Source organism: Tachysurus vachellii, chromosome 14, assembly GCF_030014155.1.
Source record: "Tachysurus vachellii isolate PV-2020 chromosome 14, HZAU_Pvac_v1, whole genome shotgun sequence".
NCBI classification, from domain to species: domain Eukaryota; kingdom Metazoa; phylum Chordata; class Actinopteri; order Siluriformes; family Bagridae; genus Tachysurus; species Tachysurus vachellii.
The window spans coordinates 14513937-14540826 of NC_083473.1; the positions used below are offsets into that span (position 1 = coordinate 14513937).

Consider the following 26890-nt stretch of genomic DNA (forward strand, 5'->3'; position numbering starts at 1 on the left):
TTGTACATCCAAAATCTTACTTATTATTTCTAAACTTAAAAAGAAGAAAATGTCATTTTACCATGTGGAATGACACACTTGGTGAGAAGCAAACCAACAGGTGCTGAGAGAAGGTAATTTTTCCCCCCATTCAGACCTCCTTTAAAAACACCAAACATCCAGAAGTATTCTAACTGCACGTTGCAAGGATACACTGCAATACAGTCAGGAATACTAAGGTTCAAATCATGTTGAGCTCATTACATGTAGAGATTTCTTCTGTTTTTCACACACACCAGATAACAATCAATGCTAATCCTATGCTAAACTAATGCTTTAGCTAATGCTAAACCTGATTAGTGACAGAAAATAGAAATAATAGAAATTAAAATAAAATGGCTTTCCCATACATGGTCCCACATACAGTGCTCATACAGGTCTCCTGGCTAGAACAGCCATAAAATTCCCAAGACCCTTAAATGTGTTAACAGCTGCAATACTCATTTCAGTTGTGTTCAGGCTTGTTAGTCAATGAAGATATTTTAAAGCAGACACCAGACTGTTTTAAATATTTCATATGTTTTGAATAAATATAGATTTAGGAAAAGCTTATAGGTTGTATATACAGGCTGCAGGCTAGTGCAATAACCAGTCACTGTTGTCTGTTTATTAAGTTTTACTTCTGCATTTTAGATTGTTGTTTTGCCATTTATTTCAGGCTACAGTGTTTCCCATATTAATCTTATTTAATCAATTCTTAATAAAACAATGTCATTTTAAAAAGAATTTAAAAACCTGAAGTATAATGTTTGACCATGTTTTATTGTGTACTCACTATAGGTGCAGAAAATAGGAAAATAATTAAATCTTTATCCCTTAAGGGCTCTTTGGTAGCACTCACGAGGAAACTATACAACCGACTGTTTCCTGAGTGAAGAAGTTAAAGGCTTAATATAAACTTTTTAGAAAGCTAAGAACACATAACTATCAAAAGAACCAATGTAGAATCTTTAAATTTGAACTCTGTTTTTCAAATGTATCCAGAAAGAGCATGAAAATATAATGATAATGACAAAAAGTATACCTCACTGATGATTTGCCTCCCATGTGCTCCTACTGACCCACATCCACTAGAGAGTGGTAACTTAAATACTATTTATATCCCACTTATATCCCAAATTTACTGTCATTTTAATTGAAAGATTGTTATGTGAATATGGAGACTGTTAAAACAGTCAACAGATGGTAAACTGAATGCTGTTAACCTTAAGCACATTGCTGCCACATGCCCAGAGGTTAGACTAGGTAATGCTGTAGTTTGAATAAACAGAGCAGTGAAGGCTTTTATCTACTGTCTCTTTGGATGTGTAAATGCAGCTTATAGGGGTAGAATGGTATAGCGTGAGTGGAGAAAAGGAGAAATACAGGTGTCTTATTGCAACTCAACAAGACCAAACAAGACCTGGGAATCATTATTAACCACTGTTGTCACACAAATTTATCATATTACTATATTATGCTTTCGTTTTTATCTGAATTAAGATGTATAGTTATAGTCAATGTGGTAAATGTGGTCATGTTTATATCAGTATCATTTTATTCAATCATTAACTATGAAAGTCGCAGTGAGATTTTATGGGGTTAATGTACATCTGAGATCTGAGATGTACATTATGCCTTTCTTATCTCATGCCTTCCATATTTTGATTTCTCCTAGTACTGCTGAGTAACACAGTCTCAACTTGTTTGTCTTTTACTATGACACCTTCTGACGTGGCTTTGTTTGACTCACAGACATTACCTTGGGTAGAGGGGTGTTAAAACCTGACTAACTAGAGAGTTCAGCCCCTCTAAAAACATGAAAACATAACATTAAAATGCATTTTCTTATCTATATTTTGAGTTGTTTATATTTCAGAGAACCTTAAATTGTATTTAGCTCCAGACTAGTTGATATATCACTTCTTTAATTTTGTCTATTGTTATATTTCCTGTGGTGAACAAAGCACAGAATATAATACTGAATCGGGGTGTATGACATGCTGGTCTGTACTAAAAACTTGTTTTCTTTCCACTTATCATTTTAAAAGTAATAACCTTTGCATTCACCACAGGTTACCTGTGAGACATCAGTAGATCAATTCTTTCTCTAAACTTTGTTAGTCATGCCTGAACACTATTGCTTGTGAACTTATTTGTATATTCGTTGCTTCAGCATTTTCCTCTTCCAAACGTGGCCTTCATTGTGAACAACAAAGAGCAATGCTTCATGTACTCCAACAGGTTGGACAAGCAGTATGTTATTGTACTGGCATCTGCAACACTGGGATACGTTCACTATGTCAATTCTGAATGCTGTATGCGTGAGAAAACATCAACATGTGTAATGATTGACCAGTAAAAGGGGGGTTGCTTATAAGAGGCCCTCTTAACACCAGTGGCAAACTCTCTGAGAAGACGGTTGTGTTCATGAAGACAAATACACTCTGGGGGAGGGGCTGAGGGAGTGAAAGTACTAGCAATACTGTGTGTGTTTGTACGTGTGTGCGTGCGTTATGTGGGCACTTTTTCTGTTTAAATGTCGTACAATGCCTTTCACACGAGACGCTATCTCTTTCCCTGTATACTGCTCTGAAAGCAGCCTTGCTGTTTCTTGCACAATAGCTAAGACAGACACAGCCAAGGGAGTGTGATTGTAGATCAGTACAAAATTCAGACATTTCTAGCAGGAAGAGAGTATTTGTGCCCATGATGGGAAATGAGACATTTCCCAACAATGACAGAACAAAGCTAAACCACAAGACGTAAACAACCTCTGGGTCTCATGTATGTCAAGATCTGTGCATTGATATTTAAACGCTGCATGCTTCTATTCAACACAAACAAGACATCCATTAACTAGAAGACTAAACTCAAAAGGTTTATTTAAAAAGACTATGTTTGTAGTCAGAGTTAGGACACATCATGGACTACACAAATGACTGTTCTAGTTAAAGTAACATTGCTTCATAACCTTCAGCCTTCTGATTTGCTAGTCAGATCATCAGAGCACTCTGACATGTTCCAGGGAAGAGTGCAGACTGTTAAGTGTTTATGATACATACCTGAAGTGCTGTTTATTCCAAGTGAATTTCCTTGCAACAAACTGGAAGGAAATATTGTGCACCACCTACTTAAACATTTCCTGTTAGTGCCATTGAGTTAAAGAACATTATTCTGATATTTTTCTTCAAATCATCAGTGATTGGGGTTCATCCTTGTTGTTGACAGGAGATGGCCCCATATTACACACAGCTAAGGCACATGGTGCACATGTTCTAGGACAGCATGGCCTCAAATGAACAGAGTAATCCAGTGCTGCACATGGTCAGACCTTGCAGACCCAGTATAAAATATTGATTTATTTTACTAATACAACAGCAGCCAAAATAAGATATAGAGTACACTAAAATAATTCAGCTACTCAGTTTGTTGAGAAGGAAAACTACTTTCTAAAACTCTGTGAATCAGTACTGACTATTAAAATAGACAAATCCTTTCACTGCAGGGGACATATAGTGGGAGAGATCACACCCACCATCTAAATTTTTGGTATTGTGTGAGCTCAGCTCATCAGTAAAAGGCCACACAGTAGGTTGTGTGTGGGTGAAGTGAGAGGTATTCAGAGTTTCTTACTGTACTACTTGTACAGTGTTTGGGCTTATTTTCATATAATCTCTGTAAGCATTATACTAATGTTTAATAATCTTTGAACTGCAGTACAGGTACAGTTCTGCATCATTATCTGTAAAGTCATTACTATACTACTTTGGCTACATGCTTTGAAAAGTACGAACACATTCATAAGTACCGTAGAGAAAACTTATATTTATAATGAAAGAAAACACAGATAGAAATATTTGGCTATATTTTCGAAACATACATGCAGTAATATGATATTGTTTTTTCACTCATTTCTGCTGCTTATCTGACTGCTGAAGACAGACAGATAAGCATTTCCCCCCTTTTCATTCTGAGGCAGCCATCTTGTGAAAGAGGAACTGCCCCCTTGTTGTTGTGCTGTCATGGAGTGCGCCTCTGAAGAACCACATGAAATGCAAGAACACCCAGTCCTTGTGGTGAAAGAATATGTAAAGTAATACAGACAGATGGCCCTCTGAATTCAGGAACTTTCCAGAGCCTTTTGTGAACAGAACTGAGTGAGTACACACTTTCCCACAGGAGAGATGCACAGCACTTGTGTTCGAGTGTGCATGACTACATCCTTGCTTTTCTTGTCTCATGATTCCCCAATTTACCTTTGATTTGAAAACAAAAAGGTCAATTCTGGAAATTTCTGCTTCTGCTTTTTTCTGTACTCTGTGTTAAATAATTAAAAAAAGAACAATAAACAATGTTTTTTAATAAAGATGAACTGTATGGCAAATGTGTGGCATCAATTTTTTTTTTTACTTATTTTAGCATATCTACTGTTAAAACCTTGGAAACTACTTCAGCTTATTAAAACTGCCTAATTATTTTGTGTTCTTTTAACTCAGATTGAAGTGCAGGTCAGTGAATGTGCCATAGATCTGAATGCACTTTTATGACATACAGCTCTTTATCTTCATCAGATTATTTAAACAATGCCCAGTTCTCCTTCTTGAAACACTGCTTCCTTATGACTGCTGTTCGGAAGTGCACACCTGTTTCAGTTAATATCAGCTAGCTAACATTTTGTCATGCAAGACACACTTAAGGAAGGGAACCCAATCACTTCATGTCACATTTATACCTAAATAAATTATTACAATATGTACTTCCATAAGTACATAACTAAGAAGTTAAAATCACTTGCAATACTTGGCCAAGCTCTGTACGGTTTTTACCCTGACCTGTTGGTAATTTTGTGGTCTTTTATTTTGTTAATATTTTTGTAGTGTAATATATTTTATGTAATGTAAACAGCAACCACAATAAAATGTATTATTGTTATAATAATAATAATAATAATAATAAGAATAATAATAATAATAATCCTGCTGCCTAAGTAAAGTACAATAACAGGACAACAGATACAACACCAATTTAATGTTCAAATACAAGAAATACAATTTTACAATTGTGTGATTTGGGACGACCAATTTAATGACATTTGCTGAAATGAAACATATTCCACAATTTTCACAATTTCGTTAAGAACTACCTCAAAATCCTCATGCTATTGTATCTAATATATCACTGACAAGAAAATGTGTCCAAATCATGTCATTATGAGTGTAACTGGTTAGTATAATGTAGGCATCATATAGCATATTGACCAGTACAGTATTATGTACTACAGCCTGCTTGTTCCTACTCCTTGGTAAGAGCAAATACTTTTTTACATTTACATTTACAGCATTTAGCAGACACCATTATCCAGAGTGACATACAATTTATTTCAGTTTATTCAACTGAGCAATTGAGGGTTAAGGGCCTTGCTCAGTGGCCCTGTAGTGGCAGCTTGGTGGACCTGGGATTCGAACTCATGACCTTCCGGTCAGTAGTTAAAAATGCTTAACCATTATGCTACCACATCCCTTATATAGTACAGTATAAAGTAGTAGATAATGATTATTAGTTTGTTAAATAAATAACAAACTTTAAATAAATAACAAAATTTGGTAGGGTACTAGATAGGAAGACTATTTAGTAAGGTGGTATCCAGGTTTGGATAGATCCGAGTTCACTTGGTGAAGTTTGAGACGGTGCACTTTGGGACACTATGCGGGCCAATGAGCTCGCGCGCGCTGTGACGACACCCCGGGCCACCACGCCTCCAGCGTGGATACCGACAGCTCCAGTCAGCGCCGAGCACAATACTGTCACTTTACGTGGGTATGGACTTTTCAGCCACGATGGGGAGTTTTCATATTCATGCAAAACAAGTTTATGAGTCTGTCTTTGCCTGAACAATAGCTCTAAAGTGATCATACAATCTGTGCGACGCGTTAACGGTTTGTATCTCCGCAAGCTTTTTATTCAGGATGTCAGGTTTCTTGAAAAGCCGGTAACGATACAAAGTGAGTTTGCTGAATGTTCAGCATCACACAAAAGGGATCTGCGACGGGTTTAAGCGATTTAGACAAGTGTCATTTCGCTTCTGAATGTTCTAAAGAAACATCGAGGGGCATTTTTAATTTTGCGTGTTTAACAACATGGAACATTTAGCAGCAGAGTGCCTGGTGTCTATGTCCAGCCGTGCAATTGTTCACGGTCCTAAAGGGAACAGGGAGATCCGACCCGAAACTGCGGCTGCACCAAGGAATGGAGAAGAGACCAAGGAAGCGCTTGTGAAGGACAACTCTTCCCTTTTTGTCGTGGCACGAATTCTGGCGGATTTCAATCAGCAGAGCCCCACTAATTTCGCCGAGCAGGCAAAAACAAAAGAGGAGAGCGCACCACCAACCCCAACGCGAGAGGATGGAAACTCTGCCACACCTACCGCCGTCCCTGCCGACTCTGCCCTTAAACAAAGAGGCAAGCGATGGAGGGCTCGTACTGAACAGGAGTCCCCGCAGAAAAAGCACAAATGCCACTATTCTGGCTGCGAAAAAGTTTATGGCAAATCGTCACATCTCAAAGCTCACCTAAGGACACATACAGGTCAGTTTCCATTGCAGCGAGTGCTTTGTCATTTTGCAGCTCAGATACAGACACAGAACCACAGCTACAGAAACCGGTTGGGAATAAAAAAAAAAAAATCTCCGAGTTACACCAGGATTTATGAATGTACCTCTACCTCGCTGCGTATCATTGTAAATAAGGCACCATACTTCAAACATTGGGCTTGTGTAGTTAAAATAAAGAAGACAACTAATTTCTCACATACATACAAATCCGCTAATGTTACGCATTCTTAAACAAAAGTAGGTTAATATGCGATTTAACCGTGAGACGCGGTGTCGTATATAACGTCACGCCCACAGGAGAAGCCTATAGTCTATATACTGTAGCAACAGTTTCCCAAAGATTTTAACGGCAGCAAATCCGGTGCTTTTCTTTATAGATGAGCTCACTTTCTGTAGAAACACTTATTAGACTTGGTGTGTAGGAGGTATTCTGGGACAGTATGTCCCGACCAAATGCTGGAAGTCAATGCGTAATTAGCGCGCAGTAACCAGTTGTCCTTTACCATAAGGAGAGACAGTAAACAAACCTCGCGTAATCTAAAATGAAAACACACACGCACATACCCACACAAACGCGCCCCTAGAAAGTACTAACCAAAGCCAACACTTTACACATAGCTCATTTCTCACGCAAAAACAAAAGTTGTCAGAACTGATAACACACTAGAAGGTCACCAAGCAGCTAGCTAACACGGGAGCAATGCGCACGACGCACCACGCAGTGCCACTGTCATCCTTTTTTTTTTTTTTTTTTTTTTTGATACTGCTGATAATCCACGGCATGCAATGATTGTAATAAATGCGTAGAAGAAACGAATAAAGAAAAGAAAAAAAGAGGGTGGGGGTCGCCTGGAGTTGTGTAGATGTGGGTGCTTCTGAAGCCCTTTGTTGTGAAGTGCCACACCCCCCCGCGCGCTACACTGCCAGCTGATCTGGCCAGCAACAGACTCAGCTAGACGAGCTCCGAGAGAGAGGAACACAAGCACAGCACCACCCTTCAGCTTCACATCGAAAGCTTTTGTGCATTAAAAAAGAGAATTGTGCAAAATACAAGGAAGTTGTGGATGCTTATCTAATTATTTGTTATGTTGTCTATTTGTTATGTTGTTCTACTTCATCATTAATGTCCTTGCAAAAGAGTTTTATTTAATACAACAAAGACAGCCAAGCCCCTCCCCCAAAAAAGAAGTCTTGCACTATAGTATAGCATTAAGCACATCTGGCATCATAAAACTAGAGATCACCAAACAAGGCTTTTCCTTGACGTGGCTGGTATGGTACACACCCATTTAGATGAACATGGCCACGGCACACCCTTTTCATATGCGACAGTGAGTGCAGACAGGATGCACCATGTGAGCAGCAGTGAAGACTCACATTTTGTTTATGAATCTTTTAGTGTATGGCTTAAACAATGCCTGAGTCAAAGCAATCATAATATAAGTCCAATAGTTTACTAATTGACAAATTAATTCATTAACATGATATACCTTTTTAATCTCAGATATTTCCTCTTGAATTCTTCCTTTCCCACATCTACCTTTGTTTTACTTTCAGGCCTCCTTGAGTTTGGGGTATTGCTGGAGACACATTCACAATGTATATGCTTTATAGCATTGTATCAGATCACAGTTACATAGTCAGAGTTCCCACAAAGTGACTGATGTAATTCACTACATGGTATCACAACAGTGGAATGTGTGTGTGTGTGTGTATATATATATATATATATATATATATATATATATATATATATATATATATATATATATATATATATATATATATACACACACACACACACACACACACACACATATATATATACATATATAGGTATATATATATATATATATATATATATATATATATATATATATATATATATATATGTATATATAGTATATGTATATATAGAGAGAGAGATCCTGATTTTTCTTAGCCCTCGCTTGACTTTCAGGTTTGTGATTGAGTGGTGTTCTGGCAGAATAATGAGTATTCCGTCTCATTTGTTTTGGTAATCAGGGAATGTGGGTCACTCGAGTTCATCAGCCAAGGCTCTGCCAAACTGCTATGTGCTCCCAGTCTTTTCCAAAGCACTCAGCAGATTTTCCCTCAGCCCCGACCAATAGATCAAAGAGAAAATGGATCACTCTCCCAGCTAAACACCACTGTCTAAAAGAAGGGGGAACACTGTGTTATAAAAACAAACCGGTGAGCCAAGTGGGCTGTAGTCCTTATTTGACTTCAACAACACCCTGAACTCTTTACCGACTCTGGTTTGAACTCCATGTTGGAACATTTGTCCTCCTGATTCAGAATCTGGGCACAGACCTCTGTTTCTCCCAGAATTGAAAAAATGCTTGGAGCTAAGGATTTTTTTAGATGACTCAGTGTAGCATTGCTGATGTTTTTGATATTAGGTCATATTGGAATGCAGAACAGTTCCCCCCCTACAGTATTAGTTTTGGCTTGAAATTTTGCATATATGTGCGGTGTATGCAGTGGAAGGGCTGGGAAGCCATCATCACGTGTGCTAGCTTGCTGGGAGAAAAGGAGGTTTATGAGGGTGCTTGAGCAGATGTACTATTGTGATCAAATGCTGGCTTAAATGATGTGACAGAGGGCTTGACTCAATGCTTGAAGGAGACTGCAGTACTGTATGCATTGAAATGCAAATCTATCAAGAACAATGTTAAATAGTAAATGTAATCTCAGAAAAAAACGGAAAAGAAATGTTTGTTGTTTTTGACAGCTGTTAGACATTATTAATATTCTTCATCACTTATTGTTCTAACATCCAGCTAACAGGTTTTGGAAGCATACCTAGTGAGTATATCTCTTGCAAGCTCCATTTACATTGCACATTGCTTTCCACATTTCTAGACAGTATGCAAATCTAGCTTGTTGACCGTTTTAGCTTTTGGGTGTTTGCAGTGCTGTTCTATATAATTGACCCATGCGTCTGAAGTTCACTTGGCCATTCCCTGTAATCCTGTGGTGACCTGTGGTTACAATATGTTCCTGATTGAGATAAGGTTAGTGGAATGACCTTGAGGTGGATTCCCAAGAAATCTGTTACAGCTTAGCTTGACTGTAAAGCCAGAATTTGGCTGACTCTTGAGTACAGAAGTTAAAAGTGAACTTTCCTGCTAAAGGATTGTTTCATCATTGTCTTTGTTCCCCAGTTTTTATGGTAGATGTCTGTATATTAATTTGATCATGAGAAACAAGTAGATAAGACTTGATGCAGAGAAGTCAAATGTTTTACATTAGAAAAAAAACTGTCAACTGTTTACCAACCTAAATAGCTGGGAAAAACAATATACTGAAATCTTTGGACCTTTAACCTTAATTCCTACACAAGCCAACAAAGATAGTTCTGATTACAAAACATCTTCAGATTGCAGAAACATGTAGGAGAAAATCTAAAATATTCTTAGAACATGAGGTTGTGATGTGCAAGGCTCATAAATCATAATCACCCACACAGATGGATGACTAGCACTAGATGTGTTGTCTTTATCTGTGACGTAATATGCTTGCAGGTTGCAATTTAGAGAATTCTAATTTCTGTAATACAATGAAGGGGGAAAAAAACATGCAGTACTGCTTCTGTGCACTATGTAAGTGAAATAGCATGGGTGGGGATCCATATGAGAAAATCACATATTTGCAGGAAAGTTACAAAGCTGAGATTCTTATATTTTTGGGCAATTTGGCACACACGTTCTACGCTTATAGATGCTTTTCCTTGAGGTCTTTACAACAATATTTTTAAACAAAATGTGTACAAAGCCACATCTCAGCTTTTTGTCTCTATTTCTAAAATATTAAATGTGGCTTAGCTTAAACTGGGCCATTTGTTAAAGACTAAAATGTCTTTAGCTGGGTGTCTTGGTTTTAGAAATATCTGAGATCTATGATTGGTAGTCTGTCATTTTATTTGTTTTACCCTCCAGTTGAAGTGGAACTTTTATATAATTTACACCAGACTTGGATATGATATTCTTGATAATTATCTGCTATAAAAATGAGCCTTCTGGAAGTTTATTAAGTGCACAAATGTGTCTGATTAGTAATTCCAAGAACTTCTCTTGTAATTGGAAAGGGTATATATATGGGTATTTTGGGTAAATCTCTATCAACATAATCCAGTCTGCTTCCTGTACAGCTCCATAATGTCATCTGGCTCATATAGGTTGAGCTAGTGTTCATGGAAATGACTTAAAAACTGAAGCAGGGGGTTTAACTGAATCGCATTGAGGTTGTAGGCTGCTGTTTTGCACTCACTTTTTTCCTTTTCTCTGCACTGAATTACAGAATGTAGGTCAAAGGTGTGTTAAGACACGACGTTTTCAAAGGTACATTCTGAATACAAATGGCTCCCCATACTTCATGGGTTTGCAAGGCCTCAGCAGGTTGAGGGTCTAAGGTTACTAGACTGATTTGTTTGACAACTCGTATAGGTGGGGTGTGGGTTCCCCTTCCTCTGAACCACTTGGCCTTAGCTATGGAAAATAAACTGACAAGCAATAAATTGTTGAGAAATTAGCTAAATCAGCTTTTTTTTGGTGGGGACAAAAATGCACAAGCACATAAAGGCATGGTGTTCAGTTTGGTGACCCTGAACGTGTATCTCATGGAGATTGCAATGCTTGTGTTCAAAACATAGCTGCAATGTCAGTAAAGTCTAATTAAATAAAATGTTTCTGTTACCATGCTGAAATTGAATAACATGAATAATGTGTCATGTCATGTCAAGAAATATGTGGTTACTTTTGACAAAGTGATGCCACTGATGTGCTCATTAAATGTTTTGTGTGCTAGGAGGCATGTCTAATCCTCATGGTTCCCAATGTCCCTGACAAAATGCCATGTTCTAGCTGCATTAACTTTTGATAGGACTCACAAATAATCTCACAATCTAGCCAAAGGACATAATGGAATATTTCACAGACGGTTTGCTTTTTTGTTCTTCCCCTAACCCATATTACCCGTGGAAGCTCCCCATGGCTTTGTGTTCTTGGGGCACCATCACAAGGCACCTTTTTTGTATTAATCCACAGACAGGAACATGGCTGTGGATTACACAGTGAATAAGTGAAATTACTTTTTTTTTAATGTTTGGATAATGCCTAGGAGGTATAATAGACTATATTCTGGTTCTCACCCTCCTGTACTGTCCTTCATACAGCACTGAGCTCACATATCCTTTAGTTAGCTTTGGCAGAACCTTATAAAAACCACTCTGGTCCACCCCACCCTCTCAGCCTTGTGTCCTATTTCCCTAGCTGCCAGGGAGTTAAGAAAATGAGTTGCTGAGGTGTTGTTTGCTTGGCAGGGCCTGGCCTCACTTGCCCTCTAGTTGCGTGCGACCCAAAGGTGTCAGTTTCTCCTGGCAGGAAAGAGAGGTTCTAAAGCTGCCATGTTGCTTCATTTTAAGCCTTCCTGATGATTCATAGAGCCACCAGTGGAGGGTCACACACGAGACTTAGCACTGGCTGCTCACTTTGCCCTGCTTGGGACATGTTGTACAGAATAGACCCACTGGGAACATGGGATGAGTTTATGTCAATGCCTGTGTTCCCCCCCACCCTGTTCATGTAGGTCATTTGTGCAGCTGCAGCTGCAGGCAGTCTGATTTGGGTCTTTTCAGCATGTTCATTTTGGAGCTAAGAAGCATAGAGAGATGGGGATGATGTATATGTCTTTATTGATTGTTTGGCAGATTTGTGGAGTCTCCAGGCTGTCATATTTACATTAACTGTAGTCTGGGAGGTGGTTGACCCCTTCCCTCTCTATACATTTTGAGCAGAAGATCCATAGTAGTGTGTTGTGTGAGAGGTGGTTATGGCACAGATGAAAAGGCGCATTCACGCTGATGGGCAGCAGCATTGGGGTGCGGAAGGAGGGAGGAATGTTCTGAATTTCACATACAGAGTTAAAAAGACTTTATTATGCTCTCAGTAAGAAGACTGATAAAGACACTGATGAGGGTCTGGGTATGTTCTGCCACTTTCTTTAATGATCATACACTATGTTATTGTATGTACTGTATGGGCTTTGTATTCACTCACAACAAGCAGGGAAGCATGGCAAAGTCACACTCAAGGTGCTCAGCACCCTCCTGTCCATGGCAGCATTTCTGTAGATAAAAACAGCTCTTATTAACAGCAGCTGTTTCTATGCCCTCAGTTAACCAGGCTTAGCCTACAATCTGCAGCAAAGAGAGACAGGCCTTTATAGTGTCATAAGCTAATTAATAAGCTTAATATGGTTAGTTGTAGAATTCTACCAAACCTGATTCTTTCCTCTACAAAGATTGAAGAACGCTACATGACTTATGAGTGTAACTGTGTCACTCACTGATTCATGAGAGTTCATCTGAGTGCTGTAGATGGTGGGTGGAGTAAGTTATGGTTATCAAAAATGGAATACTGCAATGGCTGACAGTATAAACCGTCCCATAGCACACATGGCTGATGCTATTGTTCTTATTCACAGTACTGACACCAAAAGATGCGACGCAGTTCAAAAGTGATATTTCATCAGAAACAAAGGGGATAACAAATTAAATACCATTTGTGATTTACCATCCTGTCTGTCAGGAAGACCATTTCAGCTCACCTATATGTCTTTGCTCCACCTATACTTCAAACATTACTCACATAATTAGTCAAACGAGTAAAAGCAGACAACAGATTGAAAGCCTTTCAAGCGCTTGTGTCTGTGTGGTTATACAGACACAGAACCAAGGTGTGATGCACTTCTGTATTTTGCCATCTTCCTACTCTCTTTGTTTGAATATGAGTTAAACCACATGAGGAACTTTTCATTTTGTCAGCAAAATAAAACCTGCAATTGTTCACAGTGTATAGTGTTAATACTCTGTGTCTGATAAATTAAAGACAGCCGTGGCTTTATTACCAGTTTCTTTTCTTTTGTGGTTTTTAGTCTGTATGGTATATATGGCCACACTGAGCTCATTTTTTGGCTTGTTGCACTAGATGGTGGGTGTGACCCACATCTTTCTCCTGGTATGGTTATAGCACTGCAGGCACTCCCATGATGACTGACTCTGGTGTACTTCTGTTGTTTCATGAAGCTACCTCTGCAAGAGAGACATGCAGACTGGTCTGAGAACAGCACTGTTCTATTATCTGTTAATGATGAGGATTTGGAGATAACAAGCTGGTCTTGGACTAGAACAAAAAGGCAGGCTACACCCCGTGCCGAAGCTGCAGCTTCCACAGCAGTCTTGTCATTAACCCACTGTGGAGAAGTGTGGTTGGCTGGCTCCTGCCTGGCTCTCAGCCATGTCTATAAACGCAGGAATAAATTACATCCCTCTGATGAGTTCTGCTACTATGCTTGTGCTGCTGGTCTGGGACTCACATTTAGTTTGGCCTGCTATGGATATGATTGGACTTGCTCAGTGGAGCTCAGTGTGGTGAGAGTTGTGTTTCTCATCCAGAAGGGTCTAACCAATACTTTCAAGCCAACTTCATGATGACATCAAACCACTATTATAGGTGGGTTAATGCTGGTGAGAGAAGCATGGCCGTCTCCTGGCTCCACACAGCTGCCATTTTTAGCTAAGATCTAGGATTAGCCATTTTCTTCTTTATTTTTACCAAACACATTGAACTGAAGTCAAGTTTGCTCAGTGGTGCTAGCTGCCTTTTTGTCTGCTTGGTAAAGCTAGTGGCTGTATAAAGCAATAACCCAGAGACTTTCTGCTAACCATGGACATATATCACTGGGCCAATCTGGACTGTACCAAACCACATATAAAAATAGGTATCATTTTGGTTACGTTTATTCAAAATGTAGTACTTTTACTATGACTGAAATCTAGGTGTGGTGTCCACTTGTAATCAATAGCAGACATCAGCAAGGTACGTCTTTTAAAAAGTCTTCTAAATGTCTCATTTCAATGAGAATGCTTGGTGTAACTTAGTTCTTCTCTCTCTCTCTCTCTCTCTCTCTCTCTCTCTCTCTCTCTCTCTCTCACTCACTCACTCACTCACCTCTCTCACTCACTCTCTTTCTCTTTGTCTTAGTAAAGACAAGTTATCAGAGGGAACCTCTTCCCAGGGGACATTAGTTGAAAGGTGTCCAACAAAGCTCTGTTCTTTTGATGGGTTTTTTCAGAAACCCTATATGTACAGACCTCAAGACCTTGTTTGGCCAGGGAAGTGTACTTTATGAGGCGTGTTGTGTTGATAAGTCAGGGTGGATTCATTAGATCTCCCATTGTTCATGTCAGACTGCCTGTTGTGCTGTCTCACTCCCCTGCTGACTTTTGAAGCTCACGGCTGAAGAAGCTGGAGGAATTTTATCTTTGCACTTCTTAGAACAGGTGACTGACGTTAAGTCTTGTGGCTCGTCATTGGGTCTCATTTAGCGTTGCTCAGATACAGGGCTGATCAGATATCCATGGAGCAGACGGTTGGCCTCAAAGGGCCTCTCTCCTGTTTCCCACTGTTCCGTCTCAAATCCCATTCAGGATAGATGCAATCTTACTACTGTATTAAATCATGAACTTAGGTCCCAATCATGCACCGGCTAATAAAACCTTTTATAAGCCTGCTTGAGTTATGTAAGTCTGCTACCTGTGACATAATTGTATCATCCCAGAGGGAAGACATTTGCTGCTCTGTTCTCAGTACTCAATGTATCTGTGATGTAACTGCCTCTTCAGGTAACTGGGTCACTGTGTTTGTTAGTGGCGAGCACACAACCAAAGTCTTCCCTAATTATTGCCCTGTGTTCTTAGAAATACAGGGACACACGGTCCTGCTGGCTCCCTGCCAGGGGGAGTAGCGCATACTAGCAGCCTCTGACATCATCACCCACAACAAAGGTCATGTAATAAAGCGATGCTTTGCAGCACCTACGCATCCTCCTGAAATCTTGTAAAAATTATAGCAGTGAATGAAAAAGATAAGAGAGATGTGCTTTATGCAAATACATCGAAGACTGGGTGGAGCAGATCACATTTTTGTGATTGTGACCTCTATTATTTTTCCACAGAAACAAAAGGGGATCTTTCAAAAGACCCCTGACGGTAATTCTCTTTATCCTAGGATTTGTGCAACAGCCCATCAGCCCATTGTGCAACATCAGTGTTGTCTTTACAAATAAGTCTGTAAGTCAGGTAAATAACAAGTAAACCAGCCTTTGTTTCTGCTAATGTTATCCTGGGTCTTTATGGTCACAGATGGACACACAGTCAGAAAGGTCTGAGCTCAGCAGTTCTTCTGAATGGACAGATTGCTCTTGTTTCACATGTGTGGTGACGCCGCATGACACCTTTGTCTGGACGTTTTACCTGACTATACACACACAAGCTGCCTCATCACTCAGGAGTGTTCTGGACAATAACCATCAACAGTAGCACAAAGGATAGCAGCTAGGGTGCGCTCCAGTGTGAATGTGATCCAGAATTATCAGGAATTTAATCAGCAGTTAAATCGCTACTGCTGGTGTGGCACGTTTTCACACACCCACACTCTCTTGGTGGTTTCATTTCCTCTTCTTTTTATGCCTTTTTTCTCTCCTTTTTTTCTAAATGTACGTTTGTCTATTCTACACATTCTGGTTCAGCTTTCTATGTGCATTGTACTCTTAAGCAGGAGTTTCCGGTCCTGATCATCTTTCTTATGGCCAGTGAAATATTTATGTTGTTGGATCTGTTTTCTTTTCCCCTGGGCAATTTGAAGATACATAGAAACTGTTTGAGATGTTTTCTTAACCACGTATCCTTATATGAATAACCGTGTGCAACCACACTGTTTTGTTAATCAATAATCCTGCAGATCATAGGTTACTTGTGTCTCTACTGAATAAAGCATGTTCCTGTTTCCTGCAAGAACAAGATTAATCTTAGATTCAAATTATTCTGCTTATGTTTATATTACATGATAGGTACATGCAGTTTGTTTAAATGAGTTCAAACAAGAGAGACCCTTAATAATTAGGTCACCAGTATATAAGGGATTAGGGAATGGATGGATGAATGGATGTTCATGTATGTCTATAGTCATGTATTGTAAACGAGGATTCACTGGTGCATCGACTGTACAAGAACAAGACCTTAGGGTCTTTGTTTGCATTTTTTTCCTTGGTTATTTGTGAGTTTGATAAACTACGATGGGGGAAGTATGGATAGTGGAAGCGCATAGTCTGTGTGTATTTTTCACTTCTTCAGTGAAAAAAGTCAGCATACTGAGTGACTAGGAAACTTGAGTAGCTAAACAGTGTTGTTTATGTGTTTCTATGCGTGTATATGTCTGTGTGTGAGTATACTCAAGGTCTGCGAGCAGAAGGGAAAGGGGAACTCCACTCAGTCTGTCTGCATGAGAATGGCAGGACATGAACCCAGACTGAGCCAGTGTAGATCTGTCACTTTACAGCCATTCTATGGGGGAAGGGACCCCAATGGCTCACACCAATCTGGCATCATAGTGAATGCATGTTTGAAGTAGCACAGTCATTTTCCACTGGGACTTATAGGGAAACCACAAAACAAAGACAGTTGCACTGGCCTGTCTGGCCCTCTCCATGCATTTCCTGCTTTGTCCAACTTGCTTGTTCAATGCCTGTGAGGTCTGATTTCTTTCTATTCCTCTAGGGCTCTAAAGATGAGCCTCCACATATTGCGAAACATCACTGCATTTAAGCTTTCACATGGGTCACAGACACTGCTGAGGGAATTAGAACAGTAGCTCCTGTGCTTGCAGGGCGGAAAAGTAGTGACATGGAAGTAAAATCTACACTGTAAGGTTTATTTGGCAATTCAATGCAAGATGCTTTGTATAGACTACATACACTCTTGCAGTATGGAAATATACCACTATATAGGATGTAGAGGCCTGTCTGGCATCATATACTGTGTAGATTTGTGATAAACTCTCCTTTTATTGTTTGAATTGAGAGGGAAAGGGTATAATTACCTTATGTGTGGACTCACTAATAGTACCACATTGGCAGGGACAGGGTAGCACTTTAAACATCTTCAGTATCTGAATCCTGTTTAATTAGTGCCTGTCTGAAGATGCATTACTTTGCTTAAGTGTATTTGGTATCAAGCCTAAAACCCTTTTTTTTCCACCTGGCGTTTGTGCATTTAACACCCCTGACATTCAGCTCAGCATATCTTACATAGTTTACTTATTTATTTTACTTTTTTTTTTTAACTAACTCTTCTTCAATTAGTATGATGCAGTGCTTTTGGAACATATGTCGCATTTCTAATGCCTGCATTCCTGACTTAATGTTTAGAGGCTTTTCACCCAATTTAATGACTGTAAAAACTTTTCACAGGCTATTCTGCAGCTGGAGGACTAATGAGAGAGTCGTGCATACTCTGCACTACCTCATAAAATGCTGAAAAGCATGAGAGCCTTTATGTCAGCATGCAGGGTGTTCATTTGTAATCTAAATGCTGAATGAGACCCTGGAGTGACCCACATGAGAACAGGTCCATTCTCGGCTATGATCCATCGAGCCCTATAGTTGGAGCTAGACAGCTTCACTTTGGGCTGAGAGGAAACTCAACTTCACAAAATGGCTGCATATATCTGGCCCGAAACACTCCATCTAATAGCCAGGTCTTAAGTTAAACCACTGTAACAGAAACAGTGGCCACTTCTGTTAGATGCTTGTATGGATTCAGGTAGTGAAAAATGAACTTGACACAAATAGGCAAGTTTTACTAAAACAGGATGTCTGCAGTTGTTTAATGAGGGCCATACGGGATACAAAGGGGCATAGCAGTATTTGGATGTTTCTAAAAGAACCCTTTGTCTACATAAGGGTAGGAAAAACTGCTAGGGTAACATCAGCTGGCACAGATTTCCCTGCTGTTAGTAGTGTATGTGCTGATGACTTGTAGCCTCCTTAGAACCCTTGTATTGGATTCAGAAAACTGTCAAAAGCAAATCAGGCCCACATTGGTTCAAATCACTTTTCATCATAAACCTGTTTGTTTTTCTGTTTCTATCTACCGTTTGTTTCTCTTTCTGAATAAAATTTTGTTGTGAATACTTTGGTATTTAATCTATATAGTACTATTAGCGTTTTGCAAATGCACTAGTTATAGGTCTCTGTTGGTGTTGAGTAAATACTGACAGCTGCGTGCGTTTGTGTGTGATGCAGGAGAACGACCCTTCCCGTGCACCTGGCCCGACTGCAGTAAGAAATTTGCTCGCTCGGATGAGTTGGCACGCCACTACCGCACACATACAGGAGAAAAGAAGTTCGGCTGCCCACTGTGCGACAAGCGCTTCATGCGGAGCGACCACCTGATGAAGCATGCTCGCCGCCACTCCGACTTCCAGCCAGCCATGCTGAAGAGGCAGCAAGGAGGCAACGGCCAGTTGAACGTAGCGAGCAGCACACGGCCCGGATCGCTGAGCGACTACAGCCGCTCGGATGCCTCCAGCCCCACACTCAGTCCCACACTTAGCCCAGCCAACTCGCCTTAAACCCACCTGCACTTTCTGCCCTCTGCCCCCTGCAGCTCATTGCTGTTTTTTTTAACTCAATTTTTTTCTGTCAAAAGTAGTGATGTTGCACACTTGTTAGCCACCAACTCTCTTTGCTAATCCTTTTGCTTGCTGTGGTGTACTCTACTGTACATAACTGCTTCATGTAGTGCAATTGTTTTCTCACCAACTTCATAAAAGAGAAAAGCAGAAAACAGAGAAGAAAAATGCCTTTTCCAGATGGCAATATTTACATGATGTAACATATGTCTGTATTTTTTATAGCCTCTGGCCACAGCCAGTTTCCATTGTATTTTTGTTGCTCCCCTTTTGATCAAATCTGTTCCAGTGAACAAAAATGTAGACACAATTAACAGGTTTAATTTTTTTTGTTCTCTCTTTTTATTTATGACGGGTTAGGGGGAGTGGCGCACACACACACCTCAGGACTCTAGACAGTTGTTTTTCTTTCTCTCTCTCCTTTAATATTCACACTGACTGCACAATACAAGCATCACTTTACTCTGAAATTCAACAAGGGTTGAATTTTGTGCCCTGCTCAGGGATGGCCTTGTTAGCTTGAAAGAATGAACATGAAGAGAAAACATACAAAAAACAGCCTTACACACAACACAAAAAAAAATGCACTCTTCCTTTTGTCTTTTTTTTATTGGTTTTCACATCATTTGAAACTAGTACTAGATTTAACAGTCATAAAATTTCAATATCTGATCTGGCTGTAAGACGTGGTACCCCAGCATTGGGACTACAATGGAGTAGAAGTCATTGTGTATTTCGACTGGAAGTAATTCTTTTTGTTTTTAACATTGCTATCTCTAAGACTCTTTTTCCCACAAAACTGTGAGGGTTTTTCTGGATAGGTCCTCATCATACAGGCAATGTTATATGTTGTAGTGGCATAAATCCCATTTTCTTGGTCTAGATCTGACTTGTTCAAATCTGCATGAAGAGGAAAAATCATTTTAAATCAGATTTAAGCCACTATTGTATGTAAACCATGTGTGTGTGCATGTGCGTATGCGTGCGTGTGTGTGTGGTCAAACAACAGTGAGTCAGATTCTAATCTTTTTTATTTTATTTTATTTATTAATTTTTTTTTACATCACACTTTACTGCACATGCTTATATACCATTGTGGCTCAATTATGGTGGATCGTCTTCATGATGTTATTGATTTCATAACTATGTGCATGTGCCACATTTCAGGGCAGAGCTTTGTTCACACAGTATGGACAGACATAGCTCACTTATAAACAAGGTGAAAAATCAAGATTTAAACCATTAAGCTTGTAGTGTGAACAGAGCTCATGAAAATCTCTACATTGAGTCAATGTAGGCGATAAAACTGTCATTACATGCACCACCTTCCCAATGAGGAGACTAAATCCCACTGCTCTCCTTACAGGACTGAACCAAATCCCCAAATGTGGAGGATAAAGTTTCAAAGCAGCAGCACTGCATCATAAAGACTGCACATGCATCAGCTTCAGGTTTTTTCCACAATAGTACAGGTTTAACACACAAAGCAAGGGACCTGGATCCCTTTTGTTTTTTTGTTTGTTTGTTTTGTCTTTTTTTTTTGTTGATTTTTTAAGGAAAAGAGAATAAAAAGAAAAGCACACAAGAATAAACCACCAAAGACTAGAAGGTGTAAAGGTGAGAATAGGAAAGCTTTTCTGCCAGTGATATCCAGAGCTGGGGGAAGGGAGATACGTTGGCAGTCTCAGGTAACAACAGATGCCTCGGCCGCGTGACCTTACCCACCTCACTCACTGCCACCTGCCGCTTAGGAAACGGCTATGTTCAAAAGCAGGCTGTTCATAGCATGCGGGAGAGTCACTGCAATGGCAATATCTACAGCATGCCTCTCTCACTCCTCCTAGAAAGAGGCAGACAGTGAGAGGCTGAATGAAGTGCTGAAGGGTTTCCCCAGGGTCTTTACTCTGGCAGACTAAATGTAGCCTAGAAGCCTGCAGGTCTGTAGAGAGGAGTAAGCTGGAAACTGGGCTGGGTTGCTGGGGCAGTAATGGGAGATTGAAGCTTGCCTAAAGAACAAAAGCAGCACTCTGGACAAGGCAGGAAAGAAAGTGCTGACCCCAAGAGAGCCAGATAAAGACATGGGCTTTATCATAAGCTGAACAGTTCAGCAGAAGAGACAGCCAGTCAGCTTTCCCCTCTGTCTCCCCTCTGGAACGCAGACCTCCACTCCCGTGCATGTTGCCTCTCTTCCTGCCCACCCGCTAAGCGCTAATGGAAGAAGGAGCATCCCGTCATCTATCAGTGTTTTGCAAATAGCGCAGGGTTGTGGATCTCATTTGACTGGATGCCATCAAAATTTCAGGGCACTGGATTTAAGAAGAAAGGAAGTTGAGCAAAGTAGTTAAGGCATTGTGAACAGTGAGAATGCTTATGGTAACAATTAAAATTTCAAGCATATCCTGTTCTGATCTGGAGTTCTATATCCTTGGAGAAGAAAAGAATGATAAATTTACTGTTTTTTCCAATACTAAGACCTTCCAGACTTTACTCAGACACATCTTTCTCTTTTCTTTGAAAGGCTGCCTTAAAGACAGTTGTATAGATCAGAATAAACTGATAAGACAAGACAGCAGAGCTGTAAGACTCTACAGACTTTTTTAAGTTCCTTGTGTATCCGGACCTCTACACAGACTTCTTTACTGTCGCAGAGACTCTGATCGAAACAATCAGTGTTGCTGCTAAACACATTACCTCAATATACCATTACAGCAGCTGCTTTCAAACTTGATCCTCATTGAACAGGGGGCATTAGACTCATGAAATATTGTTGCTACCAAATCCATGCAGTAACAAATACATATCATTTAAGCAAACAGCAGTTTACCGTCCTTTGCTTGCTGAAGCTTGGGAAGATGAAGTACCTATGTGAGAAAGTGGACTTATGTTTCTAAAAGCCATTCCTCACAGTTATGCCTCATCAGCTCAGGCCAGAAGCTTACAAAACCTGCCATGCATAGAGGCACCACTGTCTAAACTATTTTGGCACTTGCCTCTCTCTCTCACACACACACACACCTTCACTTACACACTGATGCATATACTCTTGCTTCACACTTTCACATCCTTGTCTTACTTATCATGCACATGCTTATTCCCATTGAATCTTATCACCTCACAGAGGGAGATGCGACTAGGGCACTGTGGCTCTTCCCAGCTGGGGATGTGGTTTCCCTGGACTGCAGGAGCAGGTGAAGGCCTGTGAATACCAGGCCTTGTCCCCCTCTTCACATTCCCTCTGCTGTCTTTCTCCTCCCCTCCCTTCCCTTCCCTTCCCTTCCCTTCCTTCCCTTCCCCCAGGGCCTCGCAGCCAGAGTCTTTCAAAACAGCACACATAATCAAAGCTCTCTCTCTCTCTCTCTCTCTCTCTCTCTCTCTCTCTCTCTCTCTCTCTCTCTCTCTCTCTCTCTCTCTCTCTCTCTCTCACTCAAGAAAAAACCCGTAACAAAATGCAACAGCATCACACATACATTACCTCTGCAGTGAGACCACACATTATGAATTCTCACTATTAGGTCATTTTAAACAGATTCAAGAGGTGTTGGGAGTCAAGACATCAACCAATTCCACTGTTATAGTTAACACTGGAACACTAATTTAGTAAGTACTAATTAGCTTAATGCCCTCTAGGCTCACCTGTCATTAAGCAACCCCAAAGAGCAGATAATAACACCTTTCCTTTCATATTGCGTACATATGCTGACCATAAGCTTCTACTCATACCACCACAGAGCTGTGTGTTGCAGTGAATTGGAAGTGCTGAAGGTCATTTCTGTGTTCTCTTCACTGTTAGTCTGAGAACACGGTGACTTCTCCTCTGTCTCTAAACTCTCCTCTGTCCAAATCCAGTAGCATGTTCAAATATGTATGAATCCATGGCAGTGACTGGTCTTTAAATTGGTCTCACTATCTTGGGTACTGGTGAGATCTAACAAAATGAGAAAATGTTTCCAGTCTCTGGCATCCGCTTTAGCCGTCTGTAACAGGTCAATATGAGACATTGAAAAACATGCATTTTTTTTCTCCATATATTCACTGTACTGAAATGACTTGAATCGGAAACAAGACCATTGAAAATAGATTGTGGCATGTCTAGGGTAAAACTGTACTTGCTCTGTCTTTAGCTTACAATTCAACTTTACATGTGATTATAGCTCATAGATGTATTCATGGCTTTGTTTATTTGTAATCTACATTTCTGTGTTTGTATTATTATTATTATTATTATTATTATTATTATTTCCATTTTCTGAATGAAAACATATTTCGTTCATTTTTTTGTTTTATGTTTTAATGTCAGTTTTTATAAGCCTTGAGCAAGACAAACCCCCAGAGTTCCCTCTTTATGCAGAGACACTGAATCTTTGTTATAAGCAGGATTTTTATTCCTATAAATGTTGCGGAAAGAAGTGGGATAAAGGGGTGAAATTAACTTTTCTAAGGCTAATCTTTCCTTCTTTAATGCCTTGCACACGATTGATATAATTAGCTTCATTTTCAAATAATACATAACCATAGAGACCATAGCATTGTGAATAGGTAGTGTAGTCCCATGCTATTATTATTGTTGTTACATTTTATTATTCTCTCCTTGGTTATAGTCTTACTCAAACTTGTACTTTACAAAGCAACTCAGAAGGTTATGAAGTATGAAGTATTTTGTTATTAGAGTGGTATAACTAAAATAATAATGGGCCAACTATCATGTCAACATTACCTAATTTATTAATACTCCTTCATTCAGACGATAAAGTTGAAAAAAAAAAAGTTTTATTAATTTCTTTAATGTTAATCATGAATCATATTTAACTATACAAATTTCCCCAAATAGCATAATTTATTTTCTATCTGTTGCCAGAATTATACTAATCAATTTTAGTAGATTTTGATTTTGAGAAATTAATATTTTTAAATAGCTCATTAGCTTTGATAATAAGTGCCAAAGGCATTAAAGTAGCAATTCCAGGATAAACCCTTAGAAAATTAATGTGTATTCCATAATAGGTGACATTAACTAAATAACCTTGTACAGTTTTCTATGAGTGATGTGTTTTTAAGTATGTGTACAGGACTGAATGATGTGCATTAGATACCCAAGTATTTTTAAGTTTAGATCCTTTTTTTTCCTTTTGGTGTGACATTAATGTAGCTTTATGTTGTTTTTTTGTCTGATTATATTGCTTTCTTAATTTGTCTTATGCTGTACAATTTATAACCTACATGGTTAAATATCCTAAACTCTTGGATGTGATTATTGTTATATTAATCAGAAGTGAAAACCCAACCATTCCAAAGGATTGCAATTTCATTTGCTGTAAATGTGATGCTTATATCAAACCAATGCATAGAAGCTACATTACTTTTATGTATTTATTTTATGTTCTGGTTCTGTTTATGTTCTGGACTGTGATGTATTTTACTGAATTACATTTGTGACTAGTTAATTTGGGTACTTTTCTTAACATACTTTTTTCCTGCTGTTTTGACAATGCGCTTGTACTACGTATATTTGATGGTGCCTACTGGACAAAATAGACATACAACCATTCATGTTGGGACAGGATAAGCAGTAAAGCCTGAGCCTCTCATAAAAGGGATTTTGCAAGCCTGCTTCTTGTGTAAATGCAGGTGTGCATATTATTTTGTAGCCATTCCCACGATAGGTGAAAGACAGACATGCAAAACAGGGGTTAGGCCCATGGAACTGTTGCATGGAACATGGGCCAAAGTGGTACAAAGCACCTGCCACTTGAGCCATCAAGCAAATGAACCCACACTGTACAATTAATTGAAGTTCAGCACTGGGTTCCTGTAATTAGAGCCTCACTGGATTGTCACCAAAGACTTCTATGGTGGATGAATGTGGCGATGTTTGCATTTGCGTTAGCTGGAATTCAGGCTTCCATTTCACAAAGCACATTAGAGCGCTTTCAGCTGAAAGGAAAAAAATATTTATCCTTCAAATCATATGACTCATTGGGTTATTCCCAAATGTGTCTGCCAGGAACTTCAGGAAACAAAATAGACCCTTTGAATAATGAACAAAGCCATGGTAAAGCGAATGGCTTGTGTTAATTGTCCTGGTAACATGTTTGTGAAGACTTGTGTAGACTGTTGTTTGCCCATTATTATTGCCTATGGGTTCTTCAGACTAACCCTTAAAATGAAGTGTGTCCATAAGTACAGTAGAATTGCACTGTTCTTGTGCAGGTTAGTTTTTCTCCAAAGAACCTGTGATTGGCGGCTTAAATGCCATTGAGTAATTGTGTGGCTTGGAAGAAGAGAAACCCCCTGACATCAATGACACAAGTGTGAGCACAGTTTATAAATTACTGGAAACATCCTCCACATAAAATGTTTACTAGGGGAAAAACATTAATGCCTCAAAATATTTTAAATATGGGGAAATTAACTGTCTATTTTCATTGTGTATGAAGGCTTGTACAATTCAGTCATGCTCTTATTCTTGGTCACTTGTATTGACTGATGATTTTAAAGCATGTGGTCATTTGTTTCAGTTTGATCTTCTGTTAATCTGCATGTTTAGACTCAAACACACAGCTAGTCTTTTAGATGCTTGTAACATCCAGTGGTGTCAGCAGGGACAAGGCTGCTGTTGTAGCAGCTGTAAATGAGCACACATGACTGGATTGCTATAGGAGGCTCAAACTCTGAACCGGCCGTCCCTTCCACTTTTTTATGATGTGCACTCCGCAAACTTCTATGAGCCCCAATACCTGACACATTTCTTCATGGCTTCTCATCTTATTCTCTCCATATGAGAGGATTTATTAGCAAGGAATACCCAAAATTTATAGATATTAGTGATGTTGATTAATGATATTCAATGGCCACAACTAATTAGTTTTTTTACATACCAATGATGCACATTAATTTGTACTGACCATAAAGCTCAAATCATAAAATGAACAAAAAAAGATGTATAAAGATTTTCTGGGAGGTGATAGATGCTTCAAGCTGTCCTCTAGGCTTTATGTGTATACATGGCTTGCCTTCCTGATATATGCATTAGTCTTTATTTTCTATCACCATGCAATGCCTGTTCCTGTGACTACAGCGCAGCTATAAAGCGCTTTGTACAAAATAACTCATATTTCAACTATGGCCAGTTCCTCCCTTCATGACCTCATTCAAAACCTGCCATTCATCACCATTTTTTTCTTTTTCTTCTTTTTTGTTTCTTAATCAACCAAATCACTACAGTGAAGTATTACAGTTGTACAGTTCCACGGATTATACCAACTCTTAATGTTTCTGGTCATGGTTGCTCTGCTGTATCTTTTTATGACATTATTTTTTACATTCTAGACAATATATTGTGACTCTGTCCTATGCAAATATGAGAATTAACAAGAATTTGTCAAATGATGTATGTGTCAACTTGTATGCATGAAATAGTGAAGTTACATTTGAAAATAAATGCAGAAATAATCAGCTTTATTGTGGTGAAAGGTGTGAGTTATTTATTATCATGAATTCTTGTTTTTCTCTCAACAGATGGTGTCTAGAATGATGATATCATTAATTCTTACTGTCATTTGTGCAACACACAATTAAAAACATGTGTTCACATTTACTTTCCTTACTCTGACTACTTATTTTTCTTCAGTTTTACTTCAGTTACTGGATTCAGAGCATCAGTGAAAGCGGAAAATAATTGAAAACCTCTAGTGATGTCAATTGTGG

The 26890-nt window shown here is 39.2% G+C and overlaps 1 protein-coding gene across 1 annotated transcript; it reads left to right on the forward strand.

The window, feature by feature from the left end:
* The first annotated feature begins 5795 nt into the window (after positions 1–5795).
* klf13 (Kruppel like factor 13) lies at positions 5796–26644 on the forward strand. Its single transcript, XM_060886129.1, has 2 exons — positions 5796–6606; positions 18798–26644. The coding sequence occupies exons 1-2, from the start codon at positions 6159–6161 to the stop codon at positions 19124–19126; spliced, it is 777 nt and encodes a 258-aa protein (XP_060742112.1). The 5' UTR covers positions 5796–6158; the 3' UTR covers positions 19127–26644.
* The last annotated feature ends 246 nt before the right edge of the window (positions 26645–26890 follow it).